Source organism: Saccopteryx leptura, chromosome 7, assembly GCF_036850995.1.
Source record: "Saccopteryx leptura isolate mSacLep1 chromosome 7, mSacLep1_pri_phased_curated, whole genome shotgun sequence".
In the NCBI taxonomy this organism is placed as follows: domain Eukaryota; kingdom Metazoa; phylum Chordata; class Mammalia; order Chiroptera; family Emballonuridae; genus Saccopteryx; species Saccopteryx leptura.
This window is the reverse complement of record NC_089509.1, coordinates 55325879-55339443: the sequence shown is the minus strand read 5'-3', so window position 1 is coordinate 55339443 and position 13565 is coordinate 55325879. Positions and strand designations below refer to the sequence as shown.

Genomic DNA, 13565 nt, shown 5'->3' with positions numbered 1-13565 from the left:
ACCCAATATGTCTAAACACACTTTTATCTCATTTCTCACAGACCTCCTGCCTCAGAAATGTGACCACTTCACCTTTTCCACTCTACCCTCCTTCCCAGAAATCTGGTGGTTACCTAAACTGCTTCCTCTTCTAGACTCTCTCATGAACTGATTAACCTCTAGCCAGCTTTGGGACAGGTGGAGTTCTCCCTCTCTTTCCACGTCTGTGCTTTCCTACAGCCCCCATTCACCACTTCCTTTGAGAAACTCCTGCACACCTTCACCTTGCCGTGTGTTCCATTCAGAGGCTGTGCTCTCACACCGTCCTGTGCACAGCTCCGTCACGGCACCCACGACTGTTTTACTTTGCTTCTCTCATTAATTGCCTCCCCTCCTCCCATTGTACTATAAATACCCTGAAGGCATTAATGTCCACACTTCTTTCAAGATGCTTCACTTCCCTATGACTCAGTTTCCTCATCTGTAAAATAGTATATCAGCCAGTTTCCGGCCCAAAGTAAGTGCTCAATATAAACTATTATTAGGACTTCTATTAGCAATATTGTGTTTTCTAAATATCTGCTCTGGTGCAATTTTCATTTTATAATTTTCTGAATAAAAAAATGGCAAAGCATAAGGATTGTTTTTCCTACTTCAAAAGAAGGAGGTGCAGTTGCTTGCTTTGATTCAGATTTTCTTTGGTGAGAAAAAGAAAAAGAGGGGAAAATGCATAAAAATTTCACAAAGAAGAAAGTGGTCTTTTTTCTCCTGTACTTAGTTCTGATTTTTTTTCTGGTATTTTTGCTGGTCTTTTCCAAACTTGGCAACTTTGTGGCTATGAAAGACTGTTGATGAAAGGGCTGGGCAGTCAGACCTCAGAGACATCCCCCAGTCGTGCTTGGCAGTGCCAGGTTATCAGAGCAACCTGTGGGTGGTGTTTGTGAGGATGTGAACTCAGGTATCTCTTCTTCAGATGTTCTGCAATGAGAAATTTTTTTTTTCTTGAACAGGGGAATAAATCCAGGCTGTGTCACTGCTCGTTGTATTTATCAGAGTTATATCTATATCTGTTCTTTGAAATCTAAACTTTTGGGAATGGGTAGATTCTAGGTTTAAAGCATTTCAAATGTTACTGAAACATGCTCTAACTCTGACACAAAATTTAAATAATGCAGTAGTAGGAAAACATATGTCTTATAAAAAACATGCTTAGTTTAAACCATGTTCATATTTTAACTTACAGGAAGAGAAATTCTTACAGCTAACCGGGTGGAAAGTGTTGAAAGTTTGACTCTTGACTGGATTTCAAAGAATCTCTACTGGACAGACCTTTCTTATAGAAGTGTCAGTGTTATGAGGCTAGCTGATAAATCAAGACGTGAAATAATCCAGAATTTAAATAACCCACGATCAATCGTAGTTCATCCTATTGCTGGGTAAGTGTGTTCATGTTTTCCTGCAAGCTTGTAACTGTATGTCTTTTAAAGTTACTGAAAAGTGATGCCATAGGAACTTGGCAAGTTCAACAAATATAAGATTGAGTACATAAATTGAAATCACCGTAAATTTTATCCCTTTGGCATAGGCTTACGTAATCACTTCATCTCCTTCAAAATCTTTCTTCTTAGTTTCGGCTTTCCCAGCTCAGTCTTCACAGAAATGTTTCCCCCTCCCTCCCAATTGCAGAGGACCAAACCATGTGATACAGATTCATTAAGGAAGGAATGAGTATGCAGCAGGACTATCAGAAAAGGCTCAAATTCCCCCCCTGCTTTCATGTATTGATAGAAAGCTTAACAAAGCTTACTTAATCGTCAGTAGTTTTTAGAATAAAAAGTCTCTCAGACAGCAGACCAAGCTTCATGTATAATTGTTTCAAAATTGGTTATGTCAAACTAGAAAAAACAGAACAGCTCACCCTATTCCTTTAAGGTCCTTATTTTTCTTATTTAAATATGTTTAATAGCTAATATATTGGTTTAGAACAAGTCTGAGCTAGGTAGTTGTGTTGGGGGGTGAAACGGCACCAGAATGTTCCCAGCAATTGGACCTTGGTTCAGCAACCTTGGTGCTTGAGTTCTGGCTAAGAAAGAATTCAGAGCCCAAACTCTAACTATAAGAGAAAGTTTCCTTAGAGTGTCACAGCCATAGAAGTGAGCTGTAGAAGAAATGGGCTCAGGAGACAAGTTACAGAGGCAAAAGAAGGGCTTTGGAGCCTAGGAGAGACAGAAGCAAGGAAAATGCCTTGGGAAGGGGATGAGGAAAGGCATGGGCAGGCTCTACAGAAAGAGCAGAACTATGTTCATCTGTCTTGAGGATATTATCTGGGGGTCTCAGAAGGAGGATTCCCAAAAGAATACTCATCAGCTTTCTAGGTGTGTTTTTCAGGGTTGTGGTCTCGACTGATTGGTTAGCACCAGGGCAGGGTAGCATTAGTCAATGCACCTGGCTCTGATGTCAACCATGTTGTCCTTGTCTGGTTTTCCTGCTTTTCTGGGCCTGGAGCTGAAACACAATTGAAGTCTAAATGTATTTGATGCAAGTCAGAATCTCATTATCTTTGGGGCTTGATTGTTAAGGACTGCTGTCCAGACACATTGTCCATTTAGCCTCTAAGAGCATCTAACCCACATGACTAGTGACATGCCAGGGAAGGAAAGGTCAGGGGAGAGTTTGAACCACATGGCTAATGATGTGAAAGATCAGGGGGTCTAAACCCCATGACCAGTGATATACTAGTGGAGAAAAAGCTACCCTGGGGGGGCAAGGTCCTTGTTTTCCCAGTTTTGCCTATTGCTAAGAATCCAGGGCTTTCCACTCTGGTTATCTTCTGTACCTGGCCCACTGTTCTTACTCTGCTCATATTGGTCTAATTGCCTACTACATTCTCCTTTAAGAATTCTTGGTTCTGAATTCTTTAAGAGAAATAGGACAGAGTCTTTTCTGTAGTTGCTTCCTGCTGAAGAGGGGCCATGTTTTCCTTCAGAGCCAAGAGATCCTTGTTCTCTGTAGGGAGGGACAATGAGACTGGGCATGAAAGGAGGTGGTGAAAGTGCCCACAGTTGACACGAGGAGTTCTGGAGTTCCAAGAAACCCCCCCAGATTCACCCAATGCAAAATGAGGAGCTGGTGGGGCTTAATGGTTCCCCGCTGGTACCTAACAGGAATCCTGATCTGCGAGGTGGTCCTGGGTAGAATCCTAATGCACTATTCCATGATAAGACCATCCAAGTCATGGCACCAGTTGTTTTTGAATGGAACAATTAAAATAAATGATTGATAATTCACTAAAGCCTGATTCACTGAGGATACACAGTAAGCATTGTATATATATAATACTGTTTAATCCAAAAGCAACAGTTTGTATTCAAATTCTAGATCTGTTTGACTGGAAAGCCTGTGTCTAACAACTCTGTATGATATCTCTAGAGTATTTATTTCATATTTTAATTTTCTCCTTATGAAATAAATATGAAACATTTTAAAACTGTCATTATTGATAAATTATATGGGCCTCTAGTTAAATGGTTGATTTTCTAATAAATTTTTATTAAACTAAATCATTGACATTTGGCTTTGAAAAGCCATTATATTCTTTTCTTAGCACTCCTTAATTAAAAAAGATATGAAGTCACATTTCAATTTTATTTATTTATTTATTTATGTATTTATTTATTTATTTATTACAGAGACAAAGAGTGAGTCAGAGAGAGGGATAGACAGGGACAGACAGACAGGAACAGAGAGAGATGAGAAGCATCAATCATTAGTTTTTCATTGCACGTTGCAACCCCTTAGTTGTTCATTGATTGTTTTCTCATATGTGCCTTGACCGCGGGCCTTCAGCAGACCGAGCAACCCCTTGCTGGAGCCAGCGACCTTGGGTTCAAGCTGGTGGACTTTTGCTCAAACCAGATGAGCCCGAGCTCAAGTTGGTGATCTTGGGGATCTTGAACCTGGGTCCTCTGCATCCCAGTTCGACACTCTATCCACTGCGCCACCACCTGGTCAGGTGAAGTCACATTTCAAGAAAGACTAATTTTAGAAAAGACTAATTTATGGAAGAGAAAAATTTTTTCTTTTCTTCTTTTTTTCCCCCTTAGATTTATTTATTTTTTGCTACTTCTCATAATAAAAGAGATGGCTTGAGTATGATAATGTTTAAGAGTTACATAGAATTAGATGCATTCATTTTCAGGGATGAAACGTTTCCCTACAAATTTATCAAATCCTTGTGAAAAATGACTGAAGAGTGATGTAGTGGATCCAGGATGTTTATTCCACAGAGAAATAGAGAGATTAAGTTCTGATTTCTTATTCATAACTTACTATTTCATTTGAACAGCATGGAATATTTAAAATGTAACCTGTATTGTGTCTTTTATTTTTATTGGTTTATTTTTATTGTTTTTAGAGATAGAGAAAGGGAGAGAGAAAGAGAAACATAAACTTGTTGTTTCATTTATTTATGCATTCGTTGGTTGATTTCTGCATGTGCTCTGACTGGGGATCGAACAACACTCTAACCAAATTAACCAACAGAATTACCTGGCCAGAACCTGAATTGTGTCTTTTTAAAATATCTACTTGGTGACAATAGTCTGGCACAGTGGTAGTCAACCTGCTCCCTACTGCCCACTAGTGGGCATTCCAGCTTTCATGATGGGTGGTAGTGGAGCAACCAAAGTATAAATAAAAAGATAGATTTAACTATAGTCAGTTGTTTTATAAAGATTTATTCTGCCTGACCGGGTGGTGCCACAGTGGATAGAGAGCGTCAGACTGGGATGAGGAGGACCCAGGTTCGAGACCCCGAGGTCGCCGGCTTGAGCACTGGCTCATCTGCTTTGAGCAAAGCTCACCAGCTTTGACCCAAGGTCACTGGCTCAAGCAAGGGGTTACTCGGTCTGCTGAAGGCCTGCAGTCAAGGCACATATGAGAGGGTAATCAATGAACAACTAAGGTGTCGCAGCGAAAAACTGATGATTGATGCTTCTCATCTCTCCATTCCTGTCTGTCTCTCCCTACCTATCCCTCTCTCTGACTCTCTCTCTGTCTCTGAAAAAAAAAAAAAAAAGATTTATTCTGCCAAACAGTGAAAATCTGACATAAGGTACTTGGTAAGTAATCATTATTTTATGCTTTAACTTGCTGTAACTCTGCTTTATAAATTTTATAAAGTAAAGTTACTTCCCTACTTTATAAATCACCATTACTGTGGAACCTGTAGGTGGTTAGAAAATTTTACTAGTAACAGAGATACCAAAGTGGGCGGTAGGTATAAAAGGTTGACTACCCCTGGTCTGGCACAAGAACTCTCTGCTTTGGATGTCCATTTAATGCCTTTTGTCTTTGTGAATTTGGTTAAATGATGAAAACTGAACCTTTAATTAAGAATTAGATCAGTTGTAAATTACATCTGCTTAATGAGCAGATTTTTCCCCCTATGTAAGCCCAGTAGCATATAAAGAAAATGAAATTACTTGCAGCAAGTTCCTGGAGAATCTATGTTTGTGCTAAATCTCTCTAGGTCATGTAGTATATCCCAGTGTTAACGTCTTTTTTTTCTTTTTTCCAGAGACAGAGAGAGAGAGAGTCAGAGAGAGGGATAGACAGGGACAGACAGACAGGAACGGAGAGATGAGAAGCATTAATCATTAGTTTTATATTGCGACACCTTAGCTGTTCATTGATTGCTTTCTCATATGTGCCTTGACCGTGGGGCTACAGTAGACTGAGTAACCCCTGGCTCAAGCTGGTGAGCTTTGTTCAAACCAGATGAGCCCGCACTCAAGCTGGCGACCTCAGGGGTCTCGAACCTGAGTCCTCCGCATCCCAGTCCAACGCTCTATCTATTGTGCCACCGCCTGGTTAGGCTGTTAACATCTTTATTACCTCTTTTCTAGGTATATATTCTTCACTGATTGGTTCCGTCCTGCTAAAATTCTGAGAGCGTGGGGTGATGGATCTCACCTTTTGCCCATAGTAAATACTACTCTTGGCTGGCCCAATGGATTGGCCATTGATTGGGGGTAAGTAGGAATTATCCTGAGTTACTATGTTCCCACTTACTGAGGAACATGTATATGAAAATATGACGGGGTGAGGAAACTGGTATGACTTGCCCTCAGGTATTTTTACATCGTTTATTTGTAATGAGAGAAGGATGTAGAATGCTATAAGAACATAAAAACACCAATACAGTTAGCCAGTTTCTGCTGGGAGGAAAACTATGCATTCATAAATATTCCTAGGAAATTGCTAGAGGAAACAGAATAATACAATTGTGTGGAATGTCAGTATGAAGAAATAAGGCCCAAACTCCATCAGAAGTAGAATAAGAATTTGACAAAGTAGAGGTCATATATAATTGTTAGAAGAAGTATCTTGAAGCTAGGAAATCTTTGATGTTACTTAATCAAATGTATATTTGTCTATATTCACGCTGGGAAAATTTTTGAAGTATAAGATATAGTTCTCAAAAAATTGATGATCTATTTAGGAATATAGGAAAAGGTAACTACAGGGTATATATAAGCTTACATATATGAAATGCTCAAGTGATTTATAGGAGGAAAAAAAGAGGAAATGTATTTAACCTTTCAAACAAAGATTAGCTACCAATATTTTTATTTTATTTTATTTTATATTTTATTTATTTTTTTAGTGAGAGAAGGGAGGCAGAGACAGACTCCTGCATGTGCCCTCACCAGGATCCACCTGGCAAACCCCCTAGGGTGCGATGCTCTGCCCATCTGGGGCATTGCTCAGTTGCAACCGAGCTCTACTTAGCACCTGAGGTGGAGGCCTTGGAGCCACTCTTAGTGCCTGGGGCCAACTTGCTTCAATCGAGCCATGGCTGCAGGAGTGGAAGAGTGAGAGAGAGGGAGCGAGAGAGGGAGATTAGGAAGAGGGAGAGGGGTGGAGAAACGGATGTTTTACCTGTGTTCCCAGCTTGGAATTGAACCCAGGACATCCACACACTGGGCTGACACTCTACCACTGAGACAACCAGCCAGGGCCATCAATATTTTTCTTAATTTGTTTATTTAACAAGGAGAAAAATAAAATTTTTAACTCGAAGATAACATTTTAAGTTTTTATAGACATTTAATTGAAAATCACTTCATAAAAGTGGCTTTATCTTTCTAGGGGATATAAAACAATTAAATATCTAATGAGTTTAATTTAAGTTTAAAAAATTTAATAAATATGTCACATGAACATACTGTTTTTAAAGCCTTCATTATAAAGGGGTGATTTGCTAGTTTCTGGATAACAATTAACTAAATATTTTATTATTTTAGTGCTTTACGATTGTATTGGGTAGATGCCTTATTTGATAAAATTGAGCACAGCACCTTTGATGGTGTAGATAGAAGAGTCCTGGGCCATATACAGCAGATGACACATCCATTTGGACTTACCATCTTTCAAGGTATGTTTTGAAGCCATATAAGTGTATGCTGTTTTTATAATTTGCACATTGTAAAAGTAGACCCATCCTTGTTTGGCAATCTCATATCTGTCAGAATGGTTACCATCAATAAATCAACCAAAATAAAGTAAATCAACCAACAAGTGTTGGCAAGAATGTGGAGAAAAGGGCACCCTTGTGCACTGTTGGTGAGAATACAGATTAGTGTAGAAAAAGACTTGACTTGTGTTGGTGAACATGCAATACAGTGTACAGATGATGTATTATAGAGTTATACATCTGAAACTGATATGATTTTATTAACCAATGCTACCCCATTAAATTCATTTAAAAATATCTTACATTATTTTTATCTAACTACTTTGAGCTTCATGGAACATTAATGTAGTTGTATGTATAAGCACACTTCTGTTTTATTTTATTTATCAATTTTATTGACCCTCCAAACATATACTTAAAGTTGCTTTTGGGATTAATCTGCTTTTGGGATTTTAACTTTGTAAAGCAGTTTAGAGTTACCTCAAAAATAAAAAATGTGCCTGGCCAGACAGTGACACAGTAGATAGAGAGTCGCACTGGGATGCAGCGGACCCAGTTTCAAAACCCCAAGGTCACTGGCTTGAGTGTAGACTCCGGTCAGAGCATAGGGTCACTAGCTTGAGCATGGGATCATAGTCATGACCCCATGGTTGCTGGCTTAAGCCCAAGGGCCACTGGCTTGAGTAAGGGTTCACTCACTCTGCTCTAGTCCCCCAGTCAATGCACATATGAGAAAGCAATCAATGAACAACTAAGTTGCTACAATGAAGAACTGATGCTTCTCATCTCTCTCCCTTCCTGTCTATCCTTATTTGTCCCTCTCTGTGATTCTCTCTTTGTCTCTGTCACACATACAAGAAAAATTAAAAATAGAACTGCCCTATGACCCAGTAACTCCACTTCTGGGAATATATCCTAAGAAACCTGAAACATTAATTAAAAAAAAATATGTATATAGACAAGCTATGGAAGTATCCCAAATGACCATCAGTAGATAAGTGGATTAAAAAGTTGTGTTTAGGCCCTGGCTGGTTGGCTCAGTGGTAGAGCGTTGGCCTGACGTGCAGGAGTCCCAGGTTCGATTCCCGGCCAGGGCACACAGGAGAAGCGCCCATCTGCTTCTCCACCCCTCCTCCTCTCCTTCCTCTTTGTCTCTCTCTTCCCCCCTCGCAGCCAAGGCTCCATCGGAACAAAGATAGCCTGGGCGCTGAAGTTGGCTCCATGGCCTCTGCTTCAGGTGCTAGAATGGCTCTGGTTGCAACAGAGCGACGCCCCGGATAGGCAGAGCATCGCCCCCTGGTGGGCGTGCCGGGTGGATCCCGGTTGGGCACCTGCAGGAGTCTGTCTGACTGCCTCCCCGTTTTCAACTTCGGAAAAATACAAAAAAAAAAGGTTGTATTTACATTGCACAGTGGAATACTACTAGGTCATAAAAAGAAAGAAATCTTACGACAGCATGGATGCACCTGTAGAGCATTATTCTAAGTGAAATAAGCCAGTCAGAGAAAGACAAAGACCATATAATTTCACTCATATATGGAATCTAATGAACAAAATAAACTAGTGAACAAAATAAAAACAGAGGCATAGATACATGAACAGATTGATAACTGTCAGAGGAGAAAGGGTGTTGTGGGGCTGGGTGAGAAAAGTGAAGGGATTAAGCCAAAAAAAAATTCCATAGATACAGATAACATCATGGTGATTACTGAAGAGGATGGGGGTGTAGGGAGATGGAGGAGGGTGCAGGGAGGATAAACGGTGATAGAAAGAGACTTGACTTGTGTTGGTGAACATGCAATACAGTGTACAGATGATGTGTTATAGAGTTATACACCTGAAACTGATATGATTTTATTAACCAATGCTACCCCATTAAGTTCATTTAAAAAATATCTTACATTATTTTTATCTAACTACTTTGAGCTTCATGGAACATTCATGTAGTTGTATGTATAAGCACATTTCTGTTTTATTTTATTTATCAATTTTATTGACCCCTAAACATATATTTAAAGTTGCTTTTGGGATTAGATCTGTACTTTTTGTTTTCAACAGTTTTTTAAAATTAAAATTGAGTGGAAACTTATTTTTAAATATCCTCATTAAGACATGAGATATGGAAGTTTTGACCTGAAACAGAGCTTAGAGATGATTTAGTCTATTGCCTAATTTTCGAGCCTTCACAAAGTTAAGGGTTTGCCTGTGAGCACATCAGGTTAGTACTTTAGTTGGGATAAGAACTTTGTCAGCGCCTGCCTGGGCTGACAGTCAAACAAATTGATCCACTGACTGCAGGAGGGGAAGAGAGAGAAAGAGGGAGGGGAGGAGAAGCAGATGGTCCCTTTTCTTGTGTGCCCTGACCAGGAATTGAACATGGGACACTCGCATGCTGGGTCCGATGCTCTATCCACTGAGCCAACTGGCTAGGACCAGAACTCAGTCTTATGAGGTGCTATCTACTCTTCTTTAGAAGATCTTAAGGCTTTTAAATTTTTATTTTCACCCATGGAAGTCTAAACCTAATTGCCGTTAAATGCCATTGCAATACGCCATACATATTTGCCTGAATATGGACCCTAGTATTACTAAATATATTGGCTTTTTAAGAATCATTTATAGAGATTAACAAGTAATGGAAAGTGATTACAGAAACATATGACAGCTATTTATGGGAGAAGCTTCTCACATTTTCAAGAAGCATTACAAACCTATTGCACATTTTCAAGTGATTTATAAATGAGCTGTGACAAAAATACTAATCATCCGTGTTTCTGCTTAGACTACGTATTTTTTACTGACTGGAGACTGGGTGCTATTGTTCGAGTCAGGAAGACGGATGGTGGAGACATGACAGTTATCCGGAGTGGCATCAGTAATATAATGCATGTGAAATCATACGATGAGAATATCCAGACTGGTGAGTGATTGCCGTGCTCTCTTATATGGATGTATTTATTTAATATGGTAGCTCCTTTTTTCTTTACATACTTAGTATTTAACATAGATCCTTATAGTTTTATATTCCTGTCACCCAGATAATTTAATTCCAGAAGACTTAAAAATCTCTTTTCAACTCTACTAACTCTAAAAGTGTTGCTGGAAAAAAATACATTTGCTCACTTTTCTGTATTTATATTGAATGTTGTATTTGGTTTGTTGATTTCCAGTGGGAAGCTACTTTTTAGTATTGGGTCTGAAAAGTTTTCTTTCCCATTTGTTTTCCTTCACCAAGCACACCTTTGATCAACCTAACACAAATGTGATTAACTCACTATCTCAGGACATTGCTTTTTCAGGCTCTAACTATTGCAACCGACCCACCCATCCGAATGGCGACTGCAGCCACTTCTGCTTCCCAGTGCCAAACTTCCAGCGGGTGTGTGGTTGCCCCTATGGAATGAGTCTGACTTCCAATCACCTAATGTGCGTGGAAGACCCAGCCCATGAACCACCGTTGGCGCAGTGTGGTTCCTTTTCCTTCCCGTGTAACAATGGCAGATGTGTGCCCACTTACTACCGCTGTGATGGAATTGATGACTGTCATGATAACAGCGATGAGCATCTATGTGGCACATTTAGTAAGTAGCTTATATACTGGAGATACTTTCTGGGATGAAAAGAGAGGTGGGCTTAGAAAAACAAGCTTGGGTTATCTTTATGGGAAAATTATCTTAGAATTTCAGGTTTTAGGAAGCTAGACAATAAATATTATTCATAGATAATGTTACAAATAATTACATGTATTGATTTGGACTATCTTCAATATTTTTTTTTACATTGGACCTGTGCAGAGTCATTATGTCTTGTCAAGGTACTCAAAAAGTCAAATCAAAATCAACTAGATATAATCTTTAGTGTCTGAGAGAATAGTATCACAAAATAAGTGCTTGCAATAAGAGCTTTTGAAAATCTCATGGGCTATATTTATCCCTCCCCCACTCCTTTGATGTAAAATGAATTAGGGGTGAAATGGTGGTTTTCATCTTTGTATTATTTTTATGGTAATCTAGTTTATAAATTTTGGAGCATAAGAAATGCTATTGCGGAATACAAAACTAATCTATTAGAAATAAAAGCCTGACTAGTGGTGGTTCAGTGGATAGAGCATCAACCTAGGACACTGAGGTCCCAGGTTTGAGATCCTGAGGTCACTGGCTTAAGTATGTAATCATCAATATGGTCCCATGGTCACTGGCTTGAGCCCAGATATTAGTAGCTTGAGCCAAGGTTTGAGGCTTGAGCAAGGGGTCACTGGCTTGTCTTGAGCCCTCTGGTCATGGCATGTATGAGAAGCAATCACAGAACAATCAAAAGTGATGCAATTATGATTTGATGCTTCTCATCTCTCTCTTTCTGCCTGCCTGTCTTTCTCTCTCTTGATAAAAAAAAAAGAAGAAGAAATAAAAGAGAACATTCTAAGGAAGTCTTAGAAATCACTATCAAGGTATGATTAATAGTAACAATAGTAACAATAGAAAAAGAGAAGTGATAAATTTGAAAATACAACTACCCATTTGTATATTTTTCTAAAATTTCCCTCTGTTTGTATGTAATTTTTCTCTTTCTGAAAGTGCAGATTTTTATGAGTATTTTATTAATTTGTGTTTCTTTTTTTATTATTATTGTTTTAGTGAGAGGTAGGGAGGCAGAGAGACAGACTCCTGCTTTTGTCCTGATGGGGATCCACCCTGCAAGCAGTGATGCTTTGCCCATCTGGGGCCCTTGCTCAGTTAAAATTGGAACCATATATATTTTTTTAGCACCTAAGGTGGAAGCCATGGAGCCGTCCTCAGTGCCCGAGGCCAACTTGCTTGAGCCAATTGAGCCATGGCTGCAGGAGGGGAAGAGAGAGAGAGAGAGAGAGAGAGAGAGAGAGAGAGAGAGAGAGAAAGAAAGAAGGAAGGAAGGAAGAAAGGAAGGAAGGAAGGAAGGAAGGAAGGAAGGAAGGAAGGAAGGAAGGAAGGAAGGAAAGAGAGAGAGAGAAAGAAAGAAAGAAAGAAAGAAAGAAAGAAAGAAAGAAAGAAAGAAAGAAAGAAAGAAAGAAAGAAAGAAAGAAAGAAAGAAAGAAAGAAAGAAAGAAAGAAAGAAAGAAAGAAAGAAAGAAAGAGAAGGGGGAGGGTGGAGAAGCAGATGGTCCCTTCTCCTATATGCCTTGCCCAGAATCAAACCCGGGACATCCAGAGGCCAGGCCGATGCTCTACCACTAAGCCAACCAGCCAGGGCCAATTTGCATTTCTCAAATGACACACATTTGTAGACTGAATTTGGATTGTTATTGGAAGAAGTAAGCTTTAAAGTAAAGTATAGGTCTTAGAGCCACACCAACTATAGCTTTAATCCTTGACAGATTCTTAAACCTCTCAAAACCTCAGTTTCCTCATCTGTAAAATGCAGATAATTATATATACTTCAAAGTATTCTTGTGAGGATTAAGAGAGAATAAAAGATATAGAACATGTAGAAAAATGAATGGTATATGATAATTTCTAAGTAAATGTCAGACAATGATGATGATGATGATGACGATAAAGAGGAGGAGGAGAATTTGAATGACCAGCACATTTCATTTCTCTTTATTTTGTATAATGCTCCTATTGAAAAAGGAGAAGAATTGGACTTTTACAAGGCTGTATGACCAATTTGTTTCTTTTGTAGATAATTCCTGTGCATCTTCAGCATTCACCTGTGGCAACGGAGAGTGCATCCCTGTGCACTGGCGCTGTGATAAGCACAATGACTGTGTGGATGGCAGCGACGAGCAGAACTGCCCCACCCATGCTTCCACTTCCTGCCCTGCATCTTTCTTCACCTGTGATAATAGCCTCTGTATCTCAAGAAATTGGCTCTGTGACACCGATAATGACTGTGGGGATGGATCTGATGAAAAGAACTGCAGTAAGTTTTGAATGGATTTCTCTTGGTTGATTGATCATACTTAAGAAATAGATTTGAACAATCAGTAGACCTTATTCTTGCTGGGTAGCTCAGTTGGTCAGAGCATTGTCCAATATGCCAAGGTTGCATGTTCAATCCCTGGTCTGGGCACATATAAGAGTCAATCGATGAATGCATAAATAACTAGAAGAAACCAATGTCTCTCTCTTTC

The 13565-nt window shown here is 39.3% G+C and overlaps 1 protein-coding gene across 1 annotated transcript in view; it reads left to right on the top strand.

Moving 5' to 3' along the window:
* The window catches only part of LRP2 (LDL receptor related protein 2), a 253234-nt gene that overhangs the window by 110257 nt on the left and 129412 nt on the right, over nt 1-13565 (top strand). The window contains exons 17-22 of the mRNA XM_066346663.1: nt 1223-1415; nt 5886-6011; nt 7287-7417; nt 10239-10376; nt 10756-11037; nt 13115-13354. Of these exons, the coding sequence (XP_066202760.1) occupies nt 1223-1415; nt 5886-6011; nt 7287-7417; nt 10239-10376; nt 10756-11037; nt 13115-13354 (1110 nt within the window). The remainder of the gene's footprint in view (nt 1-1222; nt 1416-5885; nt 6012-7286; nt 7418-10238; nt 10377-10755; nt 11038-13114; nt 13355-13565) is intronic.